General features: G+C 36.9%; 1 protein-coding gene across 1 annotated transcript in view; it reads left to right on the top strand.

Moving 5' to 3' along the window:
* The window catches only part of LOC100011294 (calcium-activated chloride channel regulator 1), a 59,264-nt gene that overhangs the window by 11,488 nt on the left and 25,897 nt on the right, over positions 1 to 21,879 (top strand). The window contains exons 2-8 of the mRNA XM_056814606.1: positions 1,570 to 1,710; positions 1,881 to 2,028; positions 4,790 to 4,895; positions 10,030 to 10,207; positions 13,120 to 13,341; positions 14,524 to 14,751; positions 18,407 to 18,581. Of these exons, the coding sequence (XP_056670584.1) occupies positions 1,570 to 1,710; positions 1,881 to 2,028; positions 4,790 to 4,895; positions 10,030 to 10,207; positions 13,120 to 13,341; positions 14,524 to 14,751; positions 18,407 to 18,581 (1,198 nt within the window). The remainder of the gene's footprint in view (positions 1 to 1,569; positions 1,711 to 1,880; positions 2,029 to 4,789; positions 4,896 to 10,029; positions 10,208 to 13,119; positions 13,342 to 14,523; positions 14,752 to 18,406; positions 18,582 to 21,879) is intronic.

The raw sequence follows: 21,879 nt of genomic DNA, 5'->3' as shown, positions 1-21,879 counted from the left end.
TATAATAGAAATAGAAATATATATATATAATAGAAAAAATAGAAATAAAAAATAGAATAATTCGCAGAGCCTACTACAAGAACCTCTGATTTGCCAACACAGATTGGAAACTCTTCTCGAATGGTCCTAGAAAATTGGTAGGGACACTAAGAGCTAAAACAACTTGTAGAGGGTCACACAAGCCAAGCGTCCCCTTCTCAATGCTGGAAGGGGTCAGGACTCACATTTCTCAAAGTACATGGGGTGCACTGGGCACCTCCTTGCATTTATCTCTTATTCCCTTGTCTCTATAACTCTTTGCATATATGGCTCCCTCCCAGTCATTAGATTGTAAACTCCTAAATAGCAGGGTCTCCATTGGGTCCATCTTTCTATCCTCAGTGGTGTTTTGCAAATGTTGGGCTCTTAAGAGCTGTTGGTGGCACTGATTTTAGCTGAATTGTGTCATGTTGACAGCAAAGTCCCTTAGTGACTCTAAGGGTGGGGACAAACTACCTGAGCATCCCAGGAGGAAATGGATGGAACCTTCAAGGGTGTGGATCTGAGGTACAAAGTTATCAAGCTTCATGATAAATGTTGGGGAATCTTTAGCAAAACTTTAAAGTATCCCAGTTAGTCTGTCCTTACTAAATGCTTTCTAATGGTGAGGGAAGGAGAACATTTTATTCTTTTCTTTAACAGATGAGGGCACTGAGAGCCTGGTTAAATGTCTTATTCAAAATTACAGCAATTATGAGGCTATTAGGATGGCAGGTATGACCCTTGAACCCAGAACACTTGACTCCTAGGCCCATACTTCCCATACATTCCCCTCCCATCTTTGACTCATGGCAGTCTTTATCAATCTTGATAAGAATGGGTCAATAAATGTAAGTAATGACTGTAGTAACTACAGCAAAATCAATGCGCTATACTATGGCCAATCAACTGAAAAGCATTTGTTAATCATTTTCTAATTACTAGGCAATGGCTATACAAATACAAAGAATAAATATTCCATCCTCCCAAGGAACTTCCTTTCAAATAGATGATGAGAGCTTGCAAGCTCCTACATTGGTGCAGAGCCCATGCGTTCTACCAATATCCCTTCGGTAGTCTTAGAACCCATGTTGGGGGATGTTCTGAAGAGAATTTATGGGACAGCATGGACAAGGGACCCACCAAATGGAAAATTATGGATGTATTATATTAAAAGATGGAGAGAAGACACACATCAAAGAGTTAAGATTCCCTGAAACATGGATGTAACACCCATGCTCACTTGTGACATGACACGGGAATTTTTATTTAAAAAAAAAAACAACAAACCTTGAGCACATTTGTTTAAAATACAAAACAAAAAATAACTTAAATTGTCATGGTGTGCCCTTGATTCTTAGTGGATTTGTAAATATGGGTGTATGTATTTAGTCTAAAGGGATACGTTTGAAGCCAAGCTTGGATCACAGAGCTTCCTATGACCATGTAATCTTTTTCTACTGGCAATTTTCATTGTGAAGTTAAATGATGAGTTGTTTAAATTTCAGTCAGCTGTCAGGCATTCTGATGGATTTCTTTTTTTTCATGTAGGATATGGTGACAGAGGCTTCAACTTACCTGTATGGAGCCACAGAAAAGAGATTTTACTTCAAGGCAGTCTCGATTTTGATTCCTGAAACATGGCAGAAAAAAAACGAATATGAGGAACCAAAACTTGAGACGTACAAAAATGTAAGATCATCAGATTCTCACTTTTATTAGGTCTTCATACTGGATCTAAATTTTTGAAAATATAATTCTCATAATAACTAATGCATTTTTTTGGAATCTTTCCATCCTAATATTGCTAGTTTTGTTTATGATACGCTATATAACAGAAACCTCTTTGCAAACATTTCTAGGCAGATATTGTCATTGAAGTCCCTAATCCCCCAGGCTTTGATGTTCCACGAACTGACCAGTTTGGACAATGTGGAGATAAGGGAGAGAGAATCCGTTTAACTCCTGCCATCGTACTGGGGGAAAAACTGAATGAATATGGACCACAAGGTATAGTTACTGATGAGAGATTAGTGTTCATCACATCTAAAGCATACTTTATAACGTGGTTCATAGCACACAAGAAATATAATTATCTTGATTTAACAATGCAGATATGCCAAAAATATGGCAGGGGCATACCTTCTTTTCATCTTAAAAGGGGGTATCAGTATTTAACTCCGCATTTGGGAATATAACTGTTTATATTAATAATCTCTAAACTTTGAGCACAACACCCAATATGTACATAATTACAAAATATATGTAAGTAAAGCTATATAAATTATGTACCCTCAAAAATTTTCATATAGCAGATATTTTTAAAGGATAAGAAAAATTAAATAACTTTTGATCCTAGAGTGAATAGGGAGCCATGGAAGTTTGAGTACAGGAGTGATGTGGTCAGACCTGCTCTTCAGGAAGACCACTTTGAGAATTGTGTGTAGGATGAATTAAAGGGAGAGATAAAGGATAGGAGACCAATCAGAAAGCTACTGCAAGAGTCTATATATGTGGTGAAGAAGGTCTGAATTGGTGCCGGCTACATTAATAGAGAGAAGGGAATGGATATGGAGATGGGGCTGACAATATATGACAACTGAGGGCATACGTAAAAGTGGTCATTTCCTTAAGAAAGAACAGAGAAATTTAAAAGATAAGTTAGTTTGGGAGAAAGGCTAATGTAAGGAGCCAAATTGCAACTGACCTATACCAACTCATTCTATGTGGATTCTGCCCCCCCCCAAATGAAAGGATGTCTTGAGAGTCTTATTCACTGATCATTGCCCCCAGATGGAGTTGGGGTAAGGCCAGAATTTTTCCATTGACATCTGGACAGCTACTATGGGTAGTTGAGTTAGTTTATTTTTAACTGCTTAGTGGATGCTAACACCCAGCTCAAGAGATGAAAGGTTGAGAACGTGAATGCAGAGGAGGAGGGTAGAGTGAGTAAAGTTTGGAAAATTAGAATAGGTATTGGTTGTGTTGGATACAAAATTATAGCAGAAAGGATAAGATGTGACTTATCTCCCCTCTCTTAGATTTGTTGACTCCATACAGTTTAGAGTCAGACTAGACTGCCTCCTGGTCTGTTTAAAAAGCACCTACTGGGTGCTAATCACTGGGGATACAAAGAGAGGTGAGAGTCCCTGCTCTCAAGGAGCTTACAATCTATTAAGGAAGACAGCTAGCAAATATGTCCAAACAAGTTATATACAGGATATATAGGAAGTAATGAACAGAGGGGAGATAGTAGAATTAAGAGACTTTGGGAATGGCTTCCAGTAAAAGATGGTATTTGAGTTGGAACTAATGGAAACCAAGGAAATTAATAGTCAAGAGTGGAAGGAGAATATCCAACGCATGAAAGACAGCTGGATAAAATGCTTGGAGCTAAGAGATGGAGTGTCATATTCATGGAACAACCAGGGGGCTAGAGCAACTGACTCAAAGAGTACATGTTGGGAAGTAAGGTATAAGAAGAAGATTAGAAAGGCGGAAGGGGGTTAGTTTATGAAGGGCTTTGAATGCCAAACAGAATTTTGAATCAAATCTCATAGGTTTTAGGGAGCCACTAAAACTTGTTGAGGATAAATAGTGACATAATCTAACCTGAACTTCCAGAAAATAACTTTAGTGGCTGAATGGAAGATGGATTGGAGTGTGGAGATACTTGAGGCAGGCAGACCCACCAGCAGGCTGTTGCAGTAGTCTTGGTATGATGTGATGAAGGGTTGTAACAAATTGGTGGCAGCATCAGAAGAGAGAGTAGGACATATTTAAGAGATGTTGTAGGAGTAAAATCAACAGACCTTTGTGGGAAAGCTAGATGGCAAAGTATATAGAGTATTAGGTCTAAGTTCAGGAAGACTCATCTTTGTGAATTCAAATCTGGCCTCAGAAACTAGCTGTGTGACCCAGAGCAAGTAACTTAACATATTGGCCTCAGTTTCCCCTCTGAAAAATGATCCGGAGAAGGAAATGGCAAATCTCTCAGATATCTTTGCCAAGAAAACCCCAAATGGGGTCATAAAGAGTTAGAAACAACAAAGCAAGGACTATGTGGAAAAACTATTTATATCTAAATAATGTTAAGAGATTTATACAAAGATATACTTTTCTCCCAAAATGCTGGGTAAATTCTCTCTGATACATATGTGGTGGCATAGGCCCATAGGATGGGCAGACACGAATGAATTGCAATCTGTAACATCTGCCTAGCCCTTGCTCTTCTGTCTTCCAATTGCTACTAAATCAGAAAGTAAAGGTTAAAATTTTAAAAAATCAAATATCATCTCATTTGATCCTCACAACCCTGAGAGGTATATATATATATATATATATATATATATATATATATATATATATATATATTGTTAGGACTTCCATTTCATATTTGAGCAAAATGAGACAGAAGTGAAAAGACCTGCCCAGGGTCTCACAGCTAGTATGTTTCTGAGGCTAGATTTGAATTTGGATCTTCCTGACTCCAAGCTCAGTCCTCTATCCACTGAACCACTTAGATTGCATGGATCTTACACTGATAGCCATGAAATATAAAAGATCTAGAAGAAGGATTTCAGTACCATGAATAGTTTCTCTACAGATGACATAGGAGAAGATATGAATAAGGATTTCAAAGAATAAGAAAGCATGATGACGGTGCAATCTGCATTGATGAAGGGAATATGGACATAGGTCTGAGGGGATACCCACTGAACCATTGAACTGTGGAAGTAATTATGTTTGTATTTTAAATATGTTGCAACAGGTAAAATTTTAGTTCATGAATGGGCCCATTTACGGTGGGGAGTGTTTGATGAATACAATGAAGAAGAACCCTTCTACCAGCATGATGGAAGAAATGTACCAGTAAAGTATGATGATCTTCTAACTTTTTGTGAACTATATCAAACTGAAATCATATTCTCTTTCTGTGGGGGAGGGCCCTCACTGTAATGTAAAAATAATTTTTAACATTCACTTGTTAAAATTTTAAGTTCTAAATTCTCTCCCACCATCCCTCCTTCCTTCCCTCCCTGAGATATCAAATAATTTGACACAGAAGAATCTTGGTTCTGGTTACTTTATTTTTGCATCAACTCATATAAGTTTTTCTGAAACCATTCTTTTCATCATTTCTTATAGCACAATAATATTCTACCACACTCACATACCAAAACTTGTTCAAGTATTCCCCATTTGAGAGATGTCCCCTTAATTCCCAATTCTTTGCCTCCACAAAAAGAGCTGATATAAATATTTTTGTGCAAATAGATCCTTATCTCTTTTTAAAAAAATCTCTTTGGGATACTGACCTAAAAGTGGTATTGTTGGATCAAAGGGTTTGCACAGTTTTATGACCTTAGCATATAGTTCCAAATTGCTCTCCAGAATAGTTGAATCAGTTCACAACCCCTCCAACTGTACAAAAACATCTGAATTTTCCCAACTCCCCTCCGACATTTGACATTTTCCTTCACTGTTATAATAGCAAATCTGATAGGTGTGAGTTGGTACCTCAGAATCATTTTAAGATGCATTTCTCTAATCAATACTGAGGTAACACTTTTTTTCATATGACTATAGATAGTTTTTAAAGATTTGTCTGAAAATTTTTGTTACTATCCTTCAACCATTTATCAATTAGGGAATGGCTTGTTTTCTTATCCTCTCTACTGATTTCTCTATATTTTTTGAGAAATAAGGCCTTTATTAGAGAAATGATGTAATTTTAGTATTGATTATTGTGTATTTCCTTCCATCCTATTCTCCTTTCTGGTGAACTTACTCTCTATCCTTTCTTCTTGTCCACCCTCTAAAATATTTTTCTTCTTATCAACACTTCCTCCAATGTGTTCTTCCTTCTATTACCTCTTTATTCTTATCCTTTTCTACTTTCTTATAGGGTGAGATAGATTTCTATGCCCAAATAAGCATATATGTTATCCCCTCTTTTGAGCTAATTCCATTGATAGTAAGGTTCAAGTGATGCCCTCTTCATACCCTCATCTTTCCCCTCCACTTCAGAAGTTCTTTTGTGCCTCTTTTATTTGATATGATTTTCCCCCATTCTACCTCTCCCTTAATTTTTCTCCCATGTCACTCCTCTTTACTCAAGCCTTAATTTATTTTTAGGCATCCCTTCATTATAGTCAATGCCTGCCCATGACCTCTTTCTACGTATACTCCTTTTAAATGCTCTGATGACAAAACTCTTAAGAGTTATATGTAAGGAATACGATACTCTCTCCGCTTACATCTTTATGCTCCTCTGAAGTCCTCTATTTGAAAAACCAGTTTGTGGTTTGGTATTTTCATCGGGAATGCTTAAAAATCCCCTATTTCAATAAATGACCATTTTCCCCTGAAGGATTTAAAAAAAAAGGATTAAGCTATTTTCCTGAATAGATGATTCTTAGTTGTAATCCTAGTTCCTTTGCTTTGGGAATATATGACATTGTAAGCCCTCTTATCCTTAAATATAGAAGCTGCTAAATCCTGTGTTATTCTGACTACACAATATTTAAATTATTTCTTTTAGAAAGCTTACAATATTTTCTCCTTAGCCTGAGAACTTGAGAATTTGCCTACAATATTCCTGAGTGTTTTCCATTTTGGGATCTCTCCCAGGATGTGATTGGAGGACTATTGCAGTTTCTATCTTACCCTCTGATTCCAGGATATCAAGGCAGCTTACCTTGATAATTTCTTGAAATAAGAAATCCAGGCTTTTTAAATAAAATCATGACTATTATATAATCCAGTAATTCTTAAATTATTTCTCTTCTGTTTTCTAAGTCAGTTATATGGTTAATGAGCTATTTCACATTTTCTTCTATATTTTTCACACTTTTGATATTATTTTATAGTTTCTTAATACCTCATGGAGTCATTAGTTTTGACTTGACCAAATCTAATTCTTAAGGAATTGTTTTATTCAGGGCACTTTTCTGTATCCTTTGATATTTTGCTGATTCCTTTTATAGAATCTTCAAAAAATTTTTTACATTTCTTTTTCTATTTCTTTGTTTCCTTTGCCAAGTAGTTCCCTCTTCTTTCATGCTTCTCTTGCCTCACTTCCATTTCTTTCACCAACTTTTCCTATATTTATCCTATTTTATTTTCAAATCTTTTTTGAGCAGTTTTTTACTCCATTGCATATCTTTCTTTGAGGGTTCTTTTTAATTTGGGTTAAAATGTTCAACCTAAAACCTAAAATCTTAGGAAAAAATTGAAGTTTTTTTTTAATTTTATTTTACTTTCAGTTTTATATTTTTTCTCTCCTTAACCCTCACCCTCATCTATTAAGAGGACAAGAAATGAAAGATCCATTACAAATTTGAACTTATGAAAAACCAATTTTCCATTAGCCTTTTTCTGAAAAGGAAACAAAGAAATAGGAAGGGGGAAAAAATCAATCTTTAGTCTGAGTCCACCAGTTCTCAGACTTGAAGTGGACAGCATTTTTCATCATGAGTTCTTTGGAACTGTTAGTGCGTCACTGTATCAATCAGCATTACTCTATATTAAACAATTAATTCCCTTTACAATATTGCTGTTTCTGGATAACTGTTCTCCTAGTTCTACTCATTTGCTCTTCAATAGTTCATACAAGTATTTCTAGGTTTTTCTGAACTGATCCCCTTCATCATTTCTTTTAGTACAATAATATTTCACCACATTGATATACTGTAACTTGTACAACCATTTCCCAATTGATAATCAGTTTTAAATTCTATGCTACTACAAAAAGAGCTGCTATTATTTTATTTGTGTATATATATATATGTATGTCCTTTCCTATTTCCTTGATCTTTGGGATATGGACCTAGTTAATTGCTGCATCAAAGGGTATGCAGTTTAATAGCTTTTTAGGCCTAGTACATTTGGGTAGGAATTTTTCCCTTAAGTAATATTTAATTATTTACCAATTATATGTAAGAACAATTTTTTGCATTCTTTTTATAATATTTTGAGTTCCAAATTCTATCCTTTCTCTTCCCTTTCCCTGAGTAGTAAACATTTTGATATTGGTTACACATGTGCTATCATACAAAACATATATCTATGTTCATCATGTTGTGGGAGATGACACATACATGTATATTAGATGAAAATCAAGTACAAATGGTAAGCTTTAATCATTATTCAGACTTTGTCATTTCTATCTCTGGAGGTAGATAGCATTTTTCATCATGGGTCATTCAGAATTGTATTGGGTCATTGTGTTGCTGAGAATAGCTACATTATTCACAGATATTCTTTGTACAGGATTATTGTTACTGTGTACAATATTCTGGTTCTGTTTACTTCACTCTGTATATTTTTTTAAAAAACCTTTATACTCTCTTTTAATAACAGCTCTTGAGACAGAAAAGCAAGAGCTCTAAGCAAACAGGTTTAAGTGACTTGTCCCCATTCTGCAATTTTAATCCTGTTGTCCTCTTCAGAGTTTGTGTTTTCACCTTTTCTGAGACAATAGGAAGTTTTTATGGTCAGGTTTTTTTGTTGTTGTTATGGTTGCTTACTCATTTTTCCAGCCTACTTTTCATCTTTAACTTCATTTTATTTTAATAAATTTCCACATAAGTTTTCCAAATTGTTTCCCTTCCTTCTTCCCTCCCTGCTCCTGGAGCTGGCAAGTAATTTAATCTGGGTTATACATGAATTATCATGCAAAGCATTTCCATATTATGCATTTTAAATGAATAATCTTATATAGTCAAACCCCCAAAACATATACCTCAATAAACAAGTGATAAATCATTTACTTTCATCTGCAGTCCTAGTCCGACAGTTCTTTCTCTGGAAGTAGATAGCATTCTTTTTCATAAGTCCCTCAGAATTGTTCTGTATTGTTGCATTGCTGTTAGTAGCAAAGTTTATCACATTTGATTGTTCCACTATATTGCTGTTACTGTGTACAATGTTTTCCTGGTTCTGCCTATTTCACTCTGCATCAGTTCATGGAGATCTTTCCAGTTCTTTCTAAAATCATCCCATTTATCATTCCTTATCTCACAATAGTATTCCATTACTATCATATACCACAATTTTTTCAGCCATCCTCCAATTAGTTTCCAATTTTTTGCTATCACAAAAAGAACATCTATAAATATTTTTGCACAAACAGGTCCTTTTCTATTGCTTTAATTAACTTTATATTTTAAAGTTTGGACTCTGCTCCTGCAGTGGAGGGGGCATTGTGCTGGTATAAGGGATGGAAAGAGGAGTCCTGTGAAGTTTCTTGTGCTGGGAGTGCAGATGAAAAGGAGAATCCTGCCACCCAGCACGAAGGACATGAGGACTTGATACCAGCCTACGCCAAAGTGTAGGGTCTCCCTGCTTATCTGTGCTGCTGAGGGTGCAAGACCTTGTTGATAGCCTGTGCAGGGCTGTGGACACAGAGCCTGGCTGTTGGCTTCATGAGACATAGCCTACTACTGCTCTCTTTGGATACTTCCCATGCTGAAATACGTTCTGATCTTACTGAAAAAGAAATGTCCTGCTGATCTTCTAAGTTGTCTTAAGAGGGAAAATTATTTCACCAGATACTATTTTTGGTTCTACTACTCCAGAATTAGTTTTGATTAGCTTTTCATAGTTGTTGGGAGGTGAATTTGGGAGAGCTCAAAGGGTTTGTGCCTTACTCTTCCATCTTGGCTCCACCTCAAAATCATCTTCTGATCTGTTATTTTCTGAAAAATATTTTAGTTATGTGGATTGTTTTCCTTTTCGTGTATAGATTAAGAGGAAAATGTATGTATTATAGATTCCAAAGAACCCACTTAAAATTCCCTGCAGGAATCTTTTGCCAAACACAAATGGTTTTTTTCTGGCTGCCTGAAACATTGCTGCCTGATTGGGTTGTTTGATACACACTCTCTGTGATAAAGAAATGAATGATTCTCACAATAGCATCAGAGATACACATAGGCTGAAGTGTTTTGGCGGTGGAGTGGCTTTAAGTGGGTTATTGTTCATATGGTCTAATCTTCATTTTTTCAGGTGTTCTGACGGTATCACTGGTACAAATAAGGTATATGCATGTTCTGGAGGAAGCTGTTCCATCAGAAATTGTCGGACAGATCCCAAAACAGGAAAGTTAAACAAAGACTGTATGTTCATACCCGATAAAGTTCAGGGTGAGAAAGCCTCCATCATGTTCATGCAAAGCATCGATTCTGTAAGTATTTGGATCATCAGTTTGTAAACAGAAAACGGGCCTAATAGCTGGCATTTACTTAGTGTTGATGTTTACAAGACCCTTTGACTAGGCCTTCTCTGATGCTTAGAATGACCTCATTTGCCATAACCCTCATTCGTATTTCACAGAGGAGGAAACAGACTTGGAGAAATGAAGTGAGTGGTGCCCCTCCCACTGCTAGCTCAGGGCTCTCTCCATTACACTAGTCAGCTACTATCAGAAACACCAGGCCCAGAACGCCTGAGGCAGACACCTTGGGCTGGACTCAGCAAGCCATTATTTCTCTAAAAGGCAGAAGATACAATATCAGGAAAACATAAGAGAACACCATCATCAATACTCTCATCCTCTTATTCCCCTACCGCCACACACACACATATTGTGGCTCTTTGAATTTAGGATCTTGAAATTACTGTAAATATCCCATAAAGCCCTAAAATAAATAAGCTAATTTGGGACTTTGAGGGGGTCATATTTTCTTGGTGGTAAAGGGAGTGAGAGGCCAGAATATCTTCAATAACCCTTAATTCTCATTTACATGTAAAAACAATTTTTAGCATTCATTTTCTTAAAATGTTTAGGTCATTTGTTACATTAAAATTCCCAGTGACCCCTTCTCTCCCTCACGTCCTCCCATTAGGGAAGGCATCATTTGATAAAGATATGTTTATATTAATTATATCTTATTTATTTCTATTTATCAGTTTTTTCTCTGGAGGTGAACATACAAAGATCATTCTTCAAACTATGTTGTTATATATAATGTTATTTTGTTTCTGCTTGTTTTGCTCTTTATAATTTCACATAGGTCTTTATATTTTTAAAAATTAACCTGCTCATCACTTGTTATGGTGCTATATACTATGCTATCATGACCATGTGGCACAACTTGTTTATCTATTCCCTAAGTCATGGGTATCCCTTCAATTTCCAGTTCTTTCCCATCACAAAGAAAGCAGCATATAGGTTTCTTTCCTTTATTCTTGATCAACTTAGGAAATAAACCTAATAGTGGTATGACTGGATCAAAAGGTATAAATAGTTTTCAAACTCTTGGCATAGATCTATCATTTATGCCAGGTTTCTGTAGTTGATCTGGGATGTTTGAAACACTCAAGCACTAGTTTTCCAAAGGAACAACAGTGTAGTTGGTTCCTTCATGGCCTGGCACACAGTTGGCTTCTAATAAGAGCATTTGACAAATACTAAGGCCTGCTTAGTGCTTTTGGACCCTAGAAAAAACTTTCATGTCCCTATTGAATCTTCTCTTCTTCGGGCAAGCATTCCCCAACTCCTTCAATCTTATCTTCACATGACAGGGTTCAGACCATCTTCACAATCATTGTCATTTCCTTATGGACACTTATGACACTGTCCTCTCTAAAATGTGGCACCAAGAAATGGTTCAAAGCCAGCCACAGAGACTTTCTATATATGTGACTCTGGGAAAGTCACTTACACTCTGCCTCAGTTTCTTCATATGTAAAATGACAATAATTATAGCAGAGTTATTGTGAGAATCAAATGATATAATAATTGTAAAGCACTTAGCAGAGTGCCTGGAACCTTAATAAACTCCTTTATTCTCATCTTGAATGCCTTTCTAGACACATCTCTCTATTCTGTATTTCTGATTTTTTAACCCAAGTGAAGGATTTAATTTCTTTTATTATATTCATCCAATGCCATTCAATGATTAAAAAAAAAGAATAGAGCTGGCCAAGGAAATAACCCTGTGGCATTCTACTAAACAAGGCCTTCCAATTAGTATCTTTATTATTACATTAATCAACACTTGTGGAGTCTGTCACCCAGAGCTACCCCAATTAGCTATATTATTATTCTTTCTACATTTCTTCAATTTATCCACAAAGAAACTTATTCAAATACTTTCCTGAAATCCAGCTACCTGAGCTGTTTCCATGATCTACCTGTCTACTGAAATGATGATGAATTGAATCGAGGTCAGAGATGACTAGTTCCTCAGGAACTTTTGCTCTCTTTCAGTAATTACATTTTCTCTATCACTTTTTAAAGTCTAGATAGGAGTGCCAAATAGAAACACGTCCACTAATCCATAAAGAAGCATTTCTGTACCTGCATGCTGAGTTGATTTTAAAATGTACTGTTATCTCTATTTTATTTTAATTTATTTTCTTAACATTTTCCAATCTTGTTCCCAATAGCATAGACTGCCTCTGTGACACCCTATTAACTCAATGAAACAATAAACCAAGTCCTGATTTGTAGCATTTGCTGATTTCTAAGATATAAACATTAAAAATTAAACAATTATCTCTTGACAGCCCATTAGAGGGGGCTCAACCACATTGTCCTGCAACTCTAGAGATCCTTTCTTGGGGTCTTTCAGGTCAAAACTAATTCATAATAATACTAAGATTTAATTTAATTTCTAATGTGGTGTCAATAGGTAAAACCTAAATAAACAAAAAAGCTCTTGGGGAAAGGAGCACCTCAATAATTTTTAAGTGTAAATGAATTCTGAAACCTACTGGTCTAGTTTGCTAATGAGGAAACTGAGGTTAAATGACTTAATTAAGATAGTGGAAGGGCTAGAGTTGAATCTAGGTGGTGTTGATGAGTTTTTCCAATGAGTGATTTTTCTCTCCTAAATCATAATTAGGTTGTAAGTTGGATTATTTATATGAGTGGTTTAGAAAGCGGTTCTTTATTCTTTTTGTAGCATGAACCCATTAACAGTCTGGCTAGTTGGGACTTACCAGAATCATGTTTTAAATGAATAAAATGTGCAGGATGACAAAGAAAACTAATTATATTGAAAAAATCATAAAAATATCTTTTGAAATTTGAATTAATGGACCCCAGATTAAAAGCCCTGGCTTATTTATCTTACAATTGGGTTTTTTCAGGTAGTTGAATTTTGTACAGAAAAGAACCATAACACACTTGCTCCAAATACTCAAAACAAGATGTGCAATTCGAGGAGCACATGGGAAGTGATCCAGAATTCAGAAGATTACAATAATTCAATTCCTATGACAGAAGCAAAACCACCTCATCCCATCTTCTCACTGAAGCAGATAAGAGAAAGAGTCCTGATTTTAGTACTGGATAAGTCTGGAAGCATGGCGGTGAGCCCCATTATGCTTAGCATTAGAGAGATATGTTTACAGCATATGCTAGCTCCATAAAATCTTGGGTTGGTTAAAAATAACATTGATCTCATAATTTAAAAGAAATTAAGGAGCAGAGAATTATTTATCCTTCACTGAGTTTTCCTTTAAGCCTTCACATACATACTACTGCCTTTCCTCTCCACACACATTTTCTCCGATAAATATTTGTGACCAATTAACCCCATTCCTTTATACAGATGATATTTGAATTGACAAAGAAAGTCTAAATTAAGAATTTGCTCTATGGTTAGTTTCTCATTCCATGAACACCTGTGGTCCCTATTAACAAACCATCCAACCAACTTTGACTTCATATCTTCCTCCTTTTTGATGATTGTAAAAAGATATCAAACACTCTCTCTAAAAATGCAGAATTCAAATTCCTTATTTTAAAAGACCTACAACTTCATTTATCCACCCTTATGATCCCTGATGATTACAATGATTGAGCAGTCCTCCCATACTGTTTCATCAGCTGCTTTGGTCAAAAATAATCCATCAATGTGATATAGCAGATGAAGAACTAACTTCTAAGTCAGGAAGCTCTTGGTTCAGGGCCCACACCTGATGAAGCTGTAAGCTGCAGGGAAGGTGCCAATCTGCATTAGCATTAATAGAGAGAGAATCCTCATCTGGGAATCCCCTGTATAGATGAACCACAGATCTAGTCACTCTTCTTCATGGTAGTTCATCCCTCAAATTAAGGTTAAAAATATTTTCTAAAAGTTCTTTCATCTACTATGCCCAACACCAATAATTTACAGCCATGCTCCCACTAAAATTCCCCATTTAAATATTTTGAAAATGTGTTCATTTGTTAAAGAGGGCCCAACAATGCACAGACAGAGCCTTCCACCACTTGAGCTATGAGTCACTGTGGCTGAAACATTTATCAACCCAATGGCCACCTGGGTATGTCTCTCCAAATTTAGCTCCAAATTTCAGCCTATCCTCAAATGCTTCCTAGCCTAGAACATTCCAAGGCTTGTATGCCATTGTCCTAGCCTTGGAGAACATAGAGTCTCCACAATGGAACCCACTGTCCCTGGAATTCAATATCTGAGCTTAGTCCCTTCTGCTACAACTTGCTTATAGATAACAACTTGACAGCTTATCAATTTGAATTATGCTTTTCAGGGTGAAGATCGGCTAAATCGGCTGAATCAAGCCTCCCAACTCTTCCTGCTTCAGATCATTGAAAAGGGATCATGGACTGGGATGGTCACATTTGACAGTTCAGCCACTATTCAAAGTGCACTGATACAGATAGAGACGGATGCTCAGCGGAACTCACTCATTTCAAGGTTACCTACTGCTGCTGGAGGAGGAACATCGATCTGCTCTGGACTCAGAACAGCATTTACGGTGAAAGCGTCTCCTCTCCACTGTCTCTATTGTAGTGGATATTTTCTAAGTTGAATTTTTATTCTGAATACATCTCACATGCTTACTTTCTGGTATCAATTTGATGCATCTAAAAAAAGTGAATGTATTTCTAGTATGGGAAAAAATAGCAAGAAATGATGATGTAGGAAAACCCTATTCAATTCAGCATTTAGTATGAGGAAGGAATAAAGTCAACTTTAGAGTCAGGAAGACTTGGGCTTAACTCCCTCCTGAGAGGCAGTTTGGTATAGTGGATAGAATAACTAACCTGGAGTCAGGAAGAGCTGTTTAAATTCTGACTCAGAAACATGCTATGTGACCCTGGACAGGTCACTTAATTTGTGTGGGCTTTATTTTTCTCAACTATAAAATAAGAGGAGAAGAACTGATGACCTTTCAGGTTCCTTCAAGCTCTAAATCTATAATACTCTGACCCATAGAGACTATACAATTATAAAATCAATATTGCATGATTTGCAATAAGGTGCATAATACACAATAGAAACATGCACGGCAACCACACAGTGTGATGATCTTGAAATTAGGCTCCATTCTCACAAAGCCAGACATTTTTGGCTCTGTTGACTTAATACAAACATTGAGACAAAGAGCTGTTAGACATCTCCATACCAGGAGTTCCAGCATTAGCCAAGGTTGAAGAAATGATTGTTCAATGCCCATTACTGAGGACTTTCCTCCTGTCAGTGCACCAATAATGTCTAAAGACTGCTGTTCTTGGTCATACCACATATGCCACCTGTGTAGTTTCTCGAAAATTACATTTTAAACCTAGAGTCACCTTGAGATTGAATACACAGAAAAGAAAGATATAAACACTTAAAGTTATTTCCATGTTTATCTTCAAAGAGAATGGAAACTTTGAGCACTTATTCTGTCCAGGGTTGGCTCTGAACTCTGGATTTCGGTGATGTTCACCAATTTTTTTGTACCCCATCAGTACTGTAGGGTATGACAAGGTCAATTTGAAACCTATTTTGAGCTGTCAATCTTGTCTGTAATACAGTGGATGAAATGACAAATGATAGACTGGAGAGAGAATAGGAGTTCCATACACATAGCTTTGGAAAATGTCCATGCTGAAAAGGTAGCAGGAGGGAAGAAGAAAACGTAAAGAATACTTCAGAGATGGAGAAGGAGATCAGGGATGAAAAGGTGTTATAGAAGTCAAAGGAGAGAAGATCAGGAAAGATGGGATAAAAGGTCCAGAAGGATGAGGGCTGACAGGTCAATGATGACTGTGGAGATACAAACTTCAAAAAACTAGTATAGGTAGAACCCAGATTGTACAGACAGATTTAAGTGGAATAGAAGTGAATGTCATGAAGTTTAACAGAGAAAGGTGTAGGGGTTAAAATATGGGTTTGACAAAATAAGAGAGCAGCTTTTAATAATCTAAGTATTAATAAGAATATAGTAGAATTATAAATTAATATTATCCCATTAAACCAGAGAAAAAACTTATGCAGCTTTTAACAATTAACAATTTAGTTTAATTAAAATAAAGATAGTAAAAGAATATAGTAAAATGAATATAGTAAAAGAGAGAGATATAGGAAAGAGGTAGAGAAGAAAATTTCCTAATATCTATACTAGTTATCCTATAACTACTCATAATTACTACCTAAAACTGCCTTTATCTACCTATAAACTGCCTATAACTACCACTAATAACAGCCACTCCACAAAGTTCCAACCCAATCCAGCTCAATCAAAACCACCAACCCAAAACACTCCCAGCAGCCAACTTTTCCACAAATGTCAGCCCTAACTGTCAGAAACTGACAACTCTTTTTCTATCTCACTTCCTTTCTCTATGGTTCTTTCTTCCTGTCTCTATGGTTTCTCTTTCCTATCACTGTGGATTGGTTGATCCCTACACATCTCTATGGTAAGAGGACCTCCAGGTCCCCCACTAAATTAAACAAGGAATAAAGAATTCCTTTTTATGAAGGGAAGAGAGAGCTTGAACAAATAGCCTACGTAAAGTTTATTTGTATAGCATGGGACACATAGTCATATTTGTACAAATGGAAGCAGAAATTCACAGAAAGGGGATTCCAAAGATATATAAGAAGGAAAGAAAGGAGTGTCAATAGATCAGGGTGCAAGAAGAAAGAGAAGGAAAGGGATCAAGGACAAAATAGAGGGGTTGGTTTTGACATTTTAGCACCTCTATTTCCTCTGTGACAGGAGGAGGGAAGAAATGGGTAAAAAACCAGAAAGCTAATCAGATGGCTTCAATTTTTCTAGCAAAATAAAAAAGATGATGTCATATACTGTAGGGGGATTAAAGTTGGGGTCTCAGATATAGGGAAGTGGTTGGAACAAATGTTATGAAGAATGTGCTAGAGAATCAAGAAAAAGTAAATGGGATTAGTATAGAAAAGATCTGATTCAAATCCACTTGGTATATGTAGACCATGGTAGGAGGGCTTTCTGTACCAGCTCTCCATTGCTCAGGAGAAAGAACAGAGATGTTGACAATCAGTCAGTGTTGAACACTAAATGACTTATCCAGAATCATCCAGCTGAAGAAAGTTATGACTGTACTTGGGTCTTCCCCTCTCCAGGTCCAGTTCTATACGCTCTTCTACTGAGATGTCTCATATAACAGGCAGGCAGAGATGGGTTGTATTTTGTATCTCTGAAGAAGACACAAATGTAGATGGAATTCTAGATCCATTGGAGTATTAGAATATGGTGTTTCTTGAAAAGCCAGCATTGTTTCACAGATAGAATACTGAGAAAGACCCAGGTTCAAATTCTGCTGCTAGAGCTTTTTAGCTCTAATCCTGCCCAAATGACTGAACATCAATATATATTGGACAACACTTTAAGTCTCATTAACTGGTTTATTGGAGGAAGTTCCCACCCCAGGATTTTATACAATGTTCTCTAAATTGGGCATCATTAGTCATGCCTTTGTTTCTAAGAGTGCTGTTTGGCAACTTAAATAGGGGATGGTTTCCCATCCTTTAGTTGAAGAACACTCTCAAATGTGAAATGGTTTAGCCAGATAAAGTAGGTAAGAACAATCAAAGGAGCACAGAGTTAGAGCTGGAAGGGTCCTCACAGACCACCTATCTTTTCCTTTTACAGGTGAGTAAACAACGTATAACCAGAACTCATATTCCACAGCCACCACTCTTTCTACTATATCATGTCTCCTCTAAGCTTCCTAAGCTTCTCCTCTTTAGCCCTCCCAAGAATATCAAAACAATCTGAAAAGGTTCCTTCACAGAGTAGGTATTCATCTTTCTAGTGTTTCATCATGTTAGTGTTCTTGAACCTGAAAGAACAGATACCCTGGTGGAGATCAGATAACCAGGTACAGAACAGTTTAACCTTCAGTTTAACCAGAACAGCCCTGCTTCCAAATGGCAACACTGGTGGGGATTTTTCTACATTAGAACAAGAGAAAGAGATCATGGCTGGGTTTCTGAAAATTTCACATTTCCTATTTGAGGATTGCAAGACAGGAAGCTCCTTTTGAGTGTCCTGAATTCTTTCTTTTTTCCCTTCTTTAATTCCTGATCTTCTCCATTCACTCAGGGCTATCTGGCAACCCTAATGAGTCTATTTACCAATGTCTGGGGTGAATCTGTGCTTTCAGGTAATTAAAAATAAATTCTCAACTAATGGTTCAGAGATTGTCCTCCTGACTGATGGGGAAGACAGTACAATCAGCTCATGTTTTGGTGAAGTGAAACAAAGTGGAGCCATTGTCCACACAGTCGCTTTGGGACCTTCTGCAGATCCAGGCCTAGAAGAGCTGGCAAAGATGACAGGTAAAATATAATCATAAGAATGTGTTTTGTCAGTAGGCATGAAATGATCATTTCTATGTAAACATCCACACAAGTTGGCCTCTACTGGTGACCCAGGGTTTCTGAAGGCTAAGACAATTGGGCACAAGCTCAGAAAGTCAGGCAATAAATATTTAAATGCCAAGCATTGTATGCTGGCTCAGGATACAAAGGAAGTCAAAAGTCAATCACGTTCTTCTAGGAGTTCACAGTCTAATGGGGTGGGGGGCATGTAACACACATAACAAAGGTCAAAAGTGGGAGGGAAGAGAAAAAGAAGGTACCCAATATGGAGACAAAATGAGGAAATGACTATCTTGGGCACCGTACTTAAATGGAATCTATAAGAGGAACTTTCTGCTCTCTACCTTCTGCCTTCCACACTCCATCCCTTCCCCTGAGAGACAGGCAGGGGACTGATGAAGTATGAGTTCCAATGTAGAAGAAGTTCCAATGAACTTGCAGGATGATGAGGCAGAATGGAGAAGTCCAGAGGAGTCAGCTGGGTGGGAAGTGAGATGACTGTTCTTACAAAATTGGAGAGACTTCATATAAGTCCAACAACAGCCTGTGGGTCTGTCATCTAAAGACATGCTGAGCTATATTCTGAGAGAGGCTCATCTCTATTTTGCTCTGGGATGATTTTTTTTCTAATGTAAGTCTCAAGGACTTTCTGCCCAATGATAGAATTACAGCATCTCACAGCTGATCTTTGAGATCCGTCCAAGACCATCTAGTACAATCCATACCCAAGAAAGGATTCCTACAACCACTGATCATCCAATCTTTGATTCAAATTAGAAGGAACCAACTACTTTCCAAGTAAATCCATTCCATTTTTGAATAATTTTTAGACATTTCTTCATGCCAGATCAAAATCTGTTTCTGTGTATCTACCACTCATTGCTCAAATGATCCAACCTTATTCTAAGTGACAGATGGTACATCTTTTCCAGGCCAATTGCCCAGTTTCTTTGACCAGTTTTCAACATCCTAGTGACCTTTCTCCTGAGCTTTCCAACTTTTCAATAACCTCCCTACATTGTGGTATTTAGAACTCAACCCAGTACCGTGCCTGGGATTCTCTGAACAGAGCACACTAGCTTCTCTAGCATTAGACATTAAGTCTGTCTTATTATGGCCCATCTCATTGTAGACTCCTGGTGAGTTTGAAGGCCACGAAAAGACCCTCCAGAGCTTTTTCACATGAACTGCTGCCCTCCCCTATCTTGCACCTGGGAATATGATTTGTTCAACCCAAGCATAAGCCATTACATATTTCTCTTTAAAATTTTAATGATAAATATTGGATTTCAAATATTGATTCAAACCTGGCAAAGCATCTTTTGGATTTCCAATTATCTCATTCCACTTCAGTAGACTTCCCAGCTTTCTGTCGGCTGCAAGTTTGAGAAGTATGTCATTGATGCCACTGATAAAGTGTTAAGCAGCAAAGAACTAAGTACATATCCCTGGAACATTACACTAAAGACCTGCTTTCAAGTTGTTTCAGTGGATCTACAACTGATCTATGATCTTACTGATATGAGTATTGCTCCCACCCCATCATGGCTGTTTGTCCATGCCCTTCCATAATGCTGTCTCAGAGAGTCTCCCCAACATGTTTGAGGCCTTCTCGAGACTAGAGTACTCAGGCTATAAACTGGTGTAACTGATGGCACCAGATGACTAGCCTGTCTTCTCTTTTTGTTGTTTGTGTATCTATTTTATGACATTTTCATATTATTTCTCCTTTAGCGTTCCTTATTTATAGTGCCCTGTAACCTGATCTTGCAATCTAAGATGTCACTAAACCATTCACAACAACTCTTCGTGTTCAGTCATTCAACTATCTCTAAATTGTATTAAAATATTAACACACCACCTCTATCACTTCCCAGGTGATCTTGCAGAAGAGACTTTAGTATCTGGGCCTTGGTTTCCTCATTAATAAAATGACTGTGTTGGTGACCTCTCTTGGCATTAAATCTATAATCAGCTAAGTCACTCCATGTTGTCTAGAAAAGGAACCAGAGTCACCTTGTCCAAGGCTCTGCTAAAATCTATATAACAATTCTTCTGGCCAAACAACCTTTTCATGAAAGGAAATGAGGGAAATGTGTCATAATCTTCATCAAGTCATTTTGCTGGCTCATAGTTGATTTTACTTCCTTCTCTAAAGAATCACTGCCCTTCCCTTAATAATGAGCTTGAGAACTTTTCCAAGAATCAAAGTAAAGCTGTTTGGATCACAGTTTGCAGATCAATCAACACATATTAAATGCGTACTATCTGAGAGGCACTCTACTAGGTGCTCAGAATACAAATACAGAGAATGAAATAATTCCTGTTCTTATTGAATTTACATTCTACTAAGAAGGCCAACAAACATATTTACTGTAAGAGTATAAAGTGAATGAATATATAGGTAAATCAAGGAGTTCAAAACAAAGTAAGTTGGTAAAGACGGTGCTAATAGTTGAAGGCATCAGGAAAGGCTTCAAGAAGATGACGGCACTTCAGCTACATCTTAATTAAAGAGAAGAAACCTATGAGGCAAAAATGAGGAAGTGCATTGCAGACAAATGGGACCACCACTGCAAAGCCACAGAGGCAGAAGGCAGATTATGTACATAAGAGGAAAGAAAGCTTGGCCAAATTGCAGGATGTAGGAGGGGAAGTGAGTCATATTGCAATGGACCTTCAAATCTGACCAGAAGACTTAAAAGAAATGTCCCAATTAGTGTGACTAATCCCCTGAAGTTGTTGCATGGATTCAAATTTGTACTATTTGAAGATATAGTTATATACAATATGGTAATTGGTGTGGAAATATTAATAATTAAAATAAGGAGTCTACTTAAAGAAAGAAATTCATTATTTGCACTCATGGAGACCTAGATGTATATTTTATCCCTGAGGAATGAGGAAGCCACTAGAGTTGAGTAGAAAAGTCACATGATAAGATCTAGGTGTGAGGAAACTTACTTTGGCAGCAGTGTGTAACCTGAACTGGAGAAAGGAGAGATCTGAGACTTGAGAACCAAGAAGGAGGTTGTTGCAATAATCTCAGTAAGAAGTGAATGGAGAGCCTGAATTAAGATGGTAGCTTTGGGAGTGTAGAGAAGCATTTGGATGTGATCTGTGTTGTAATGGTAGAAGTAACAAGATTTAGAAACGAATTAGATAAATGAATGAGAGAAAATGAAGATGCCAAAGTTATGAACCCAGGAACCTAGAATTCTTTGTTGCCTTCTTTAAAAATATGGATATTTCCCAT

The sequence above is a fragment of the Monodelphis domestica genome, chromosome 2 (assembly GCF_027887165.1).
Source record: "Monodelphis domestica isolate mMonDom1 chromosome 2, mMonDom1.pri, whole genome shotgun sequence".
NCBI classification, from domain to species: domain Eukaryota; kingdom Metazoa; phylum Chordata; class Mammalia; order Didelphimorphia; family Didelphidae; genus Monodelphis; species Monodelphis domestica.
The sequence above is the reverse complement of the archived record's forward strand: the minus strand, read 5'-3'. Positions and strand labels throughout refer to the sequence as shown.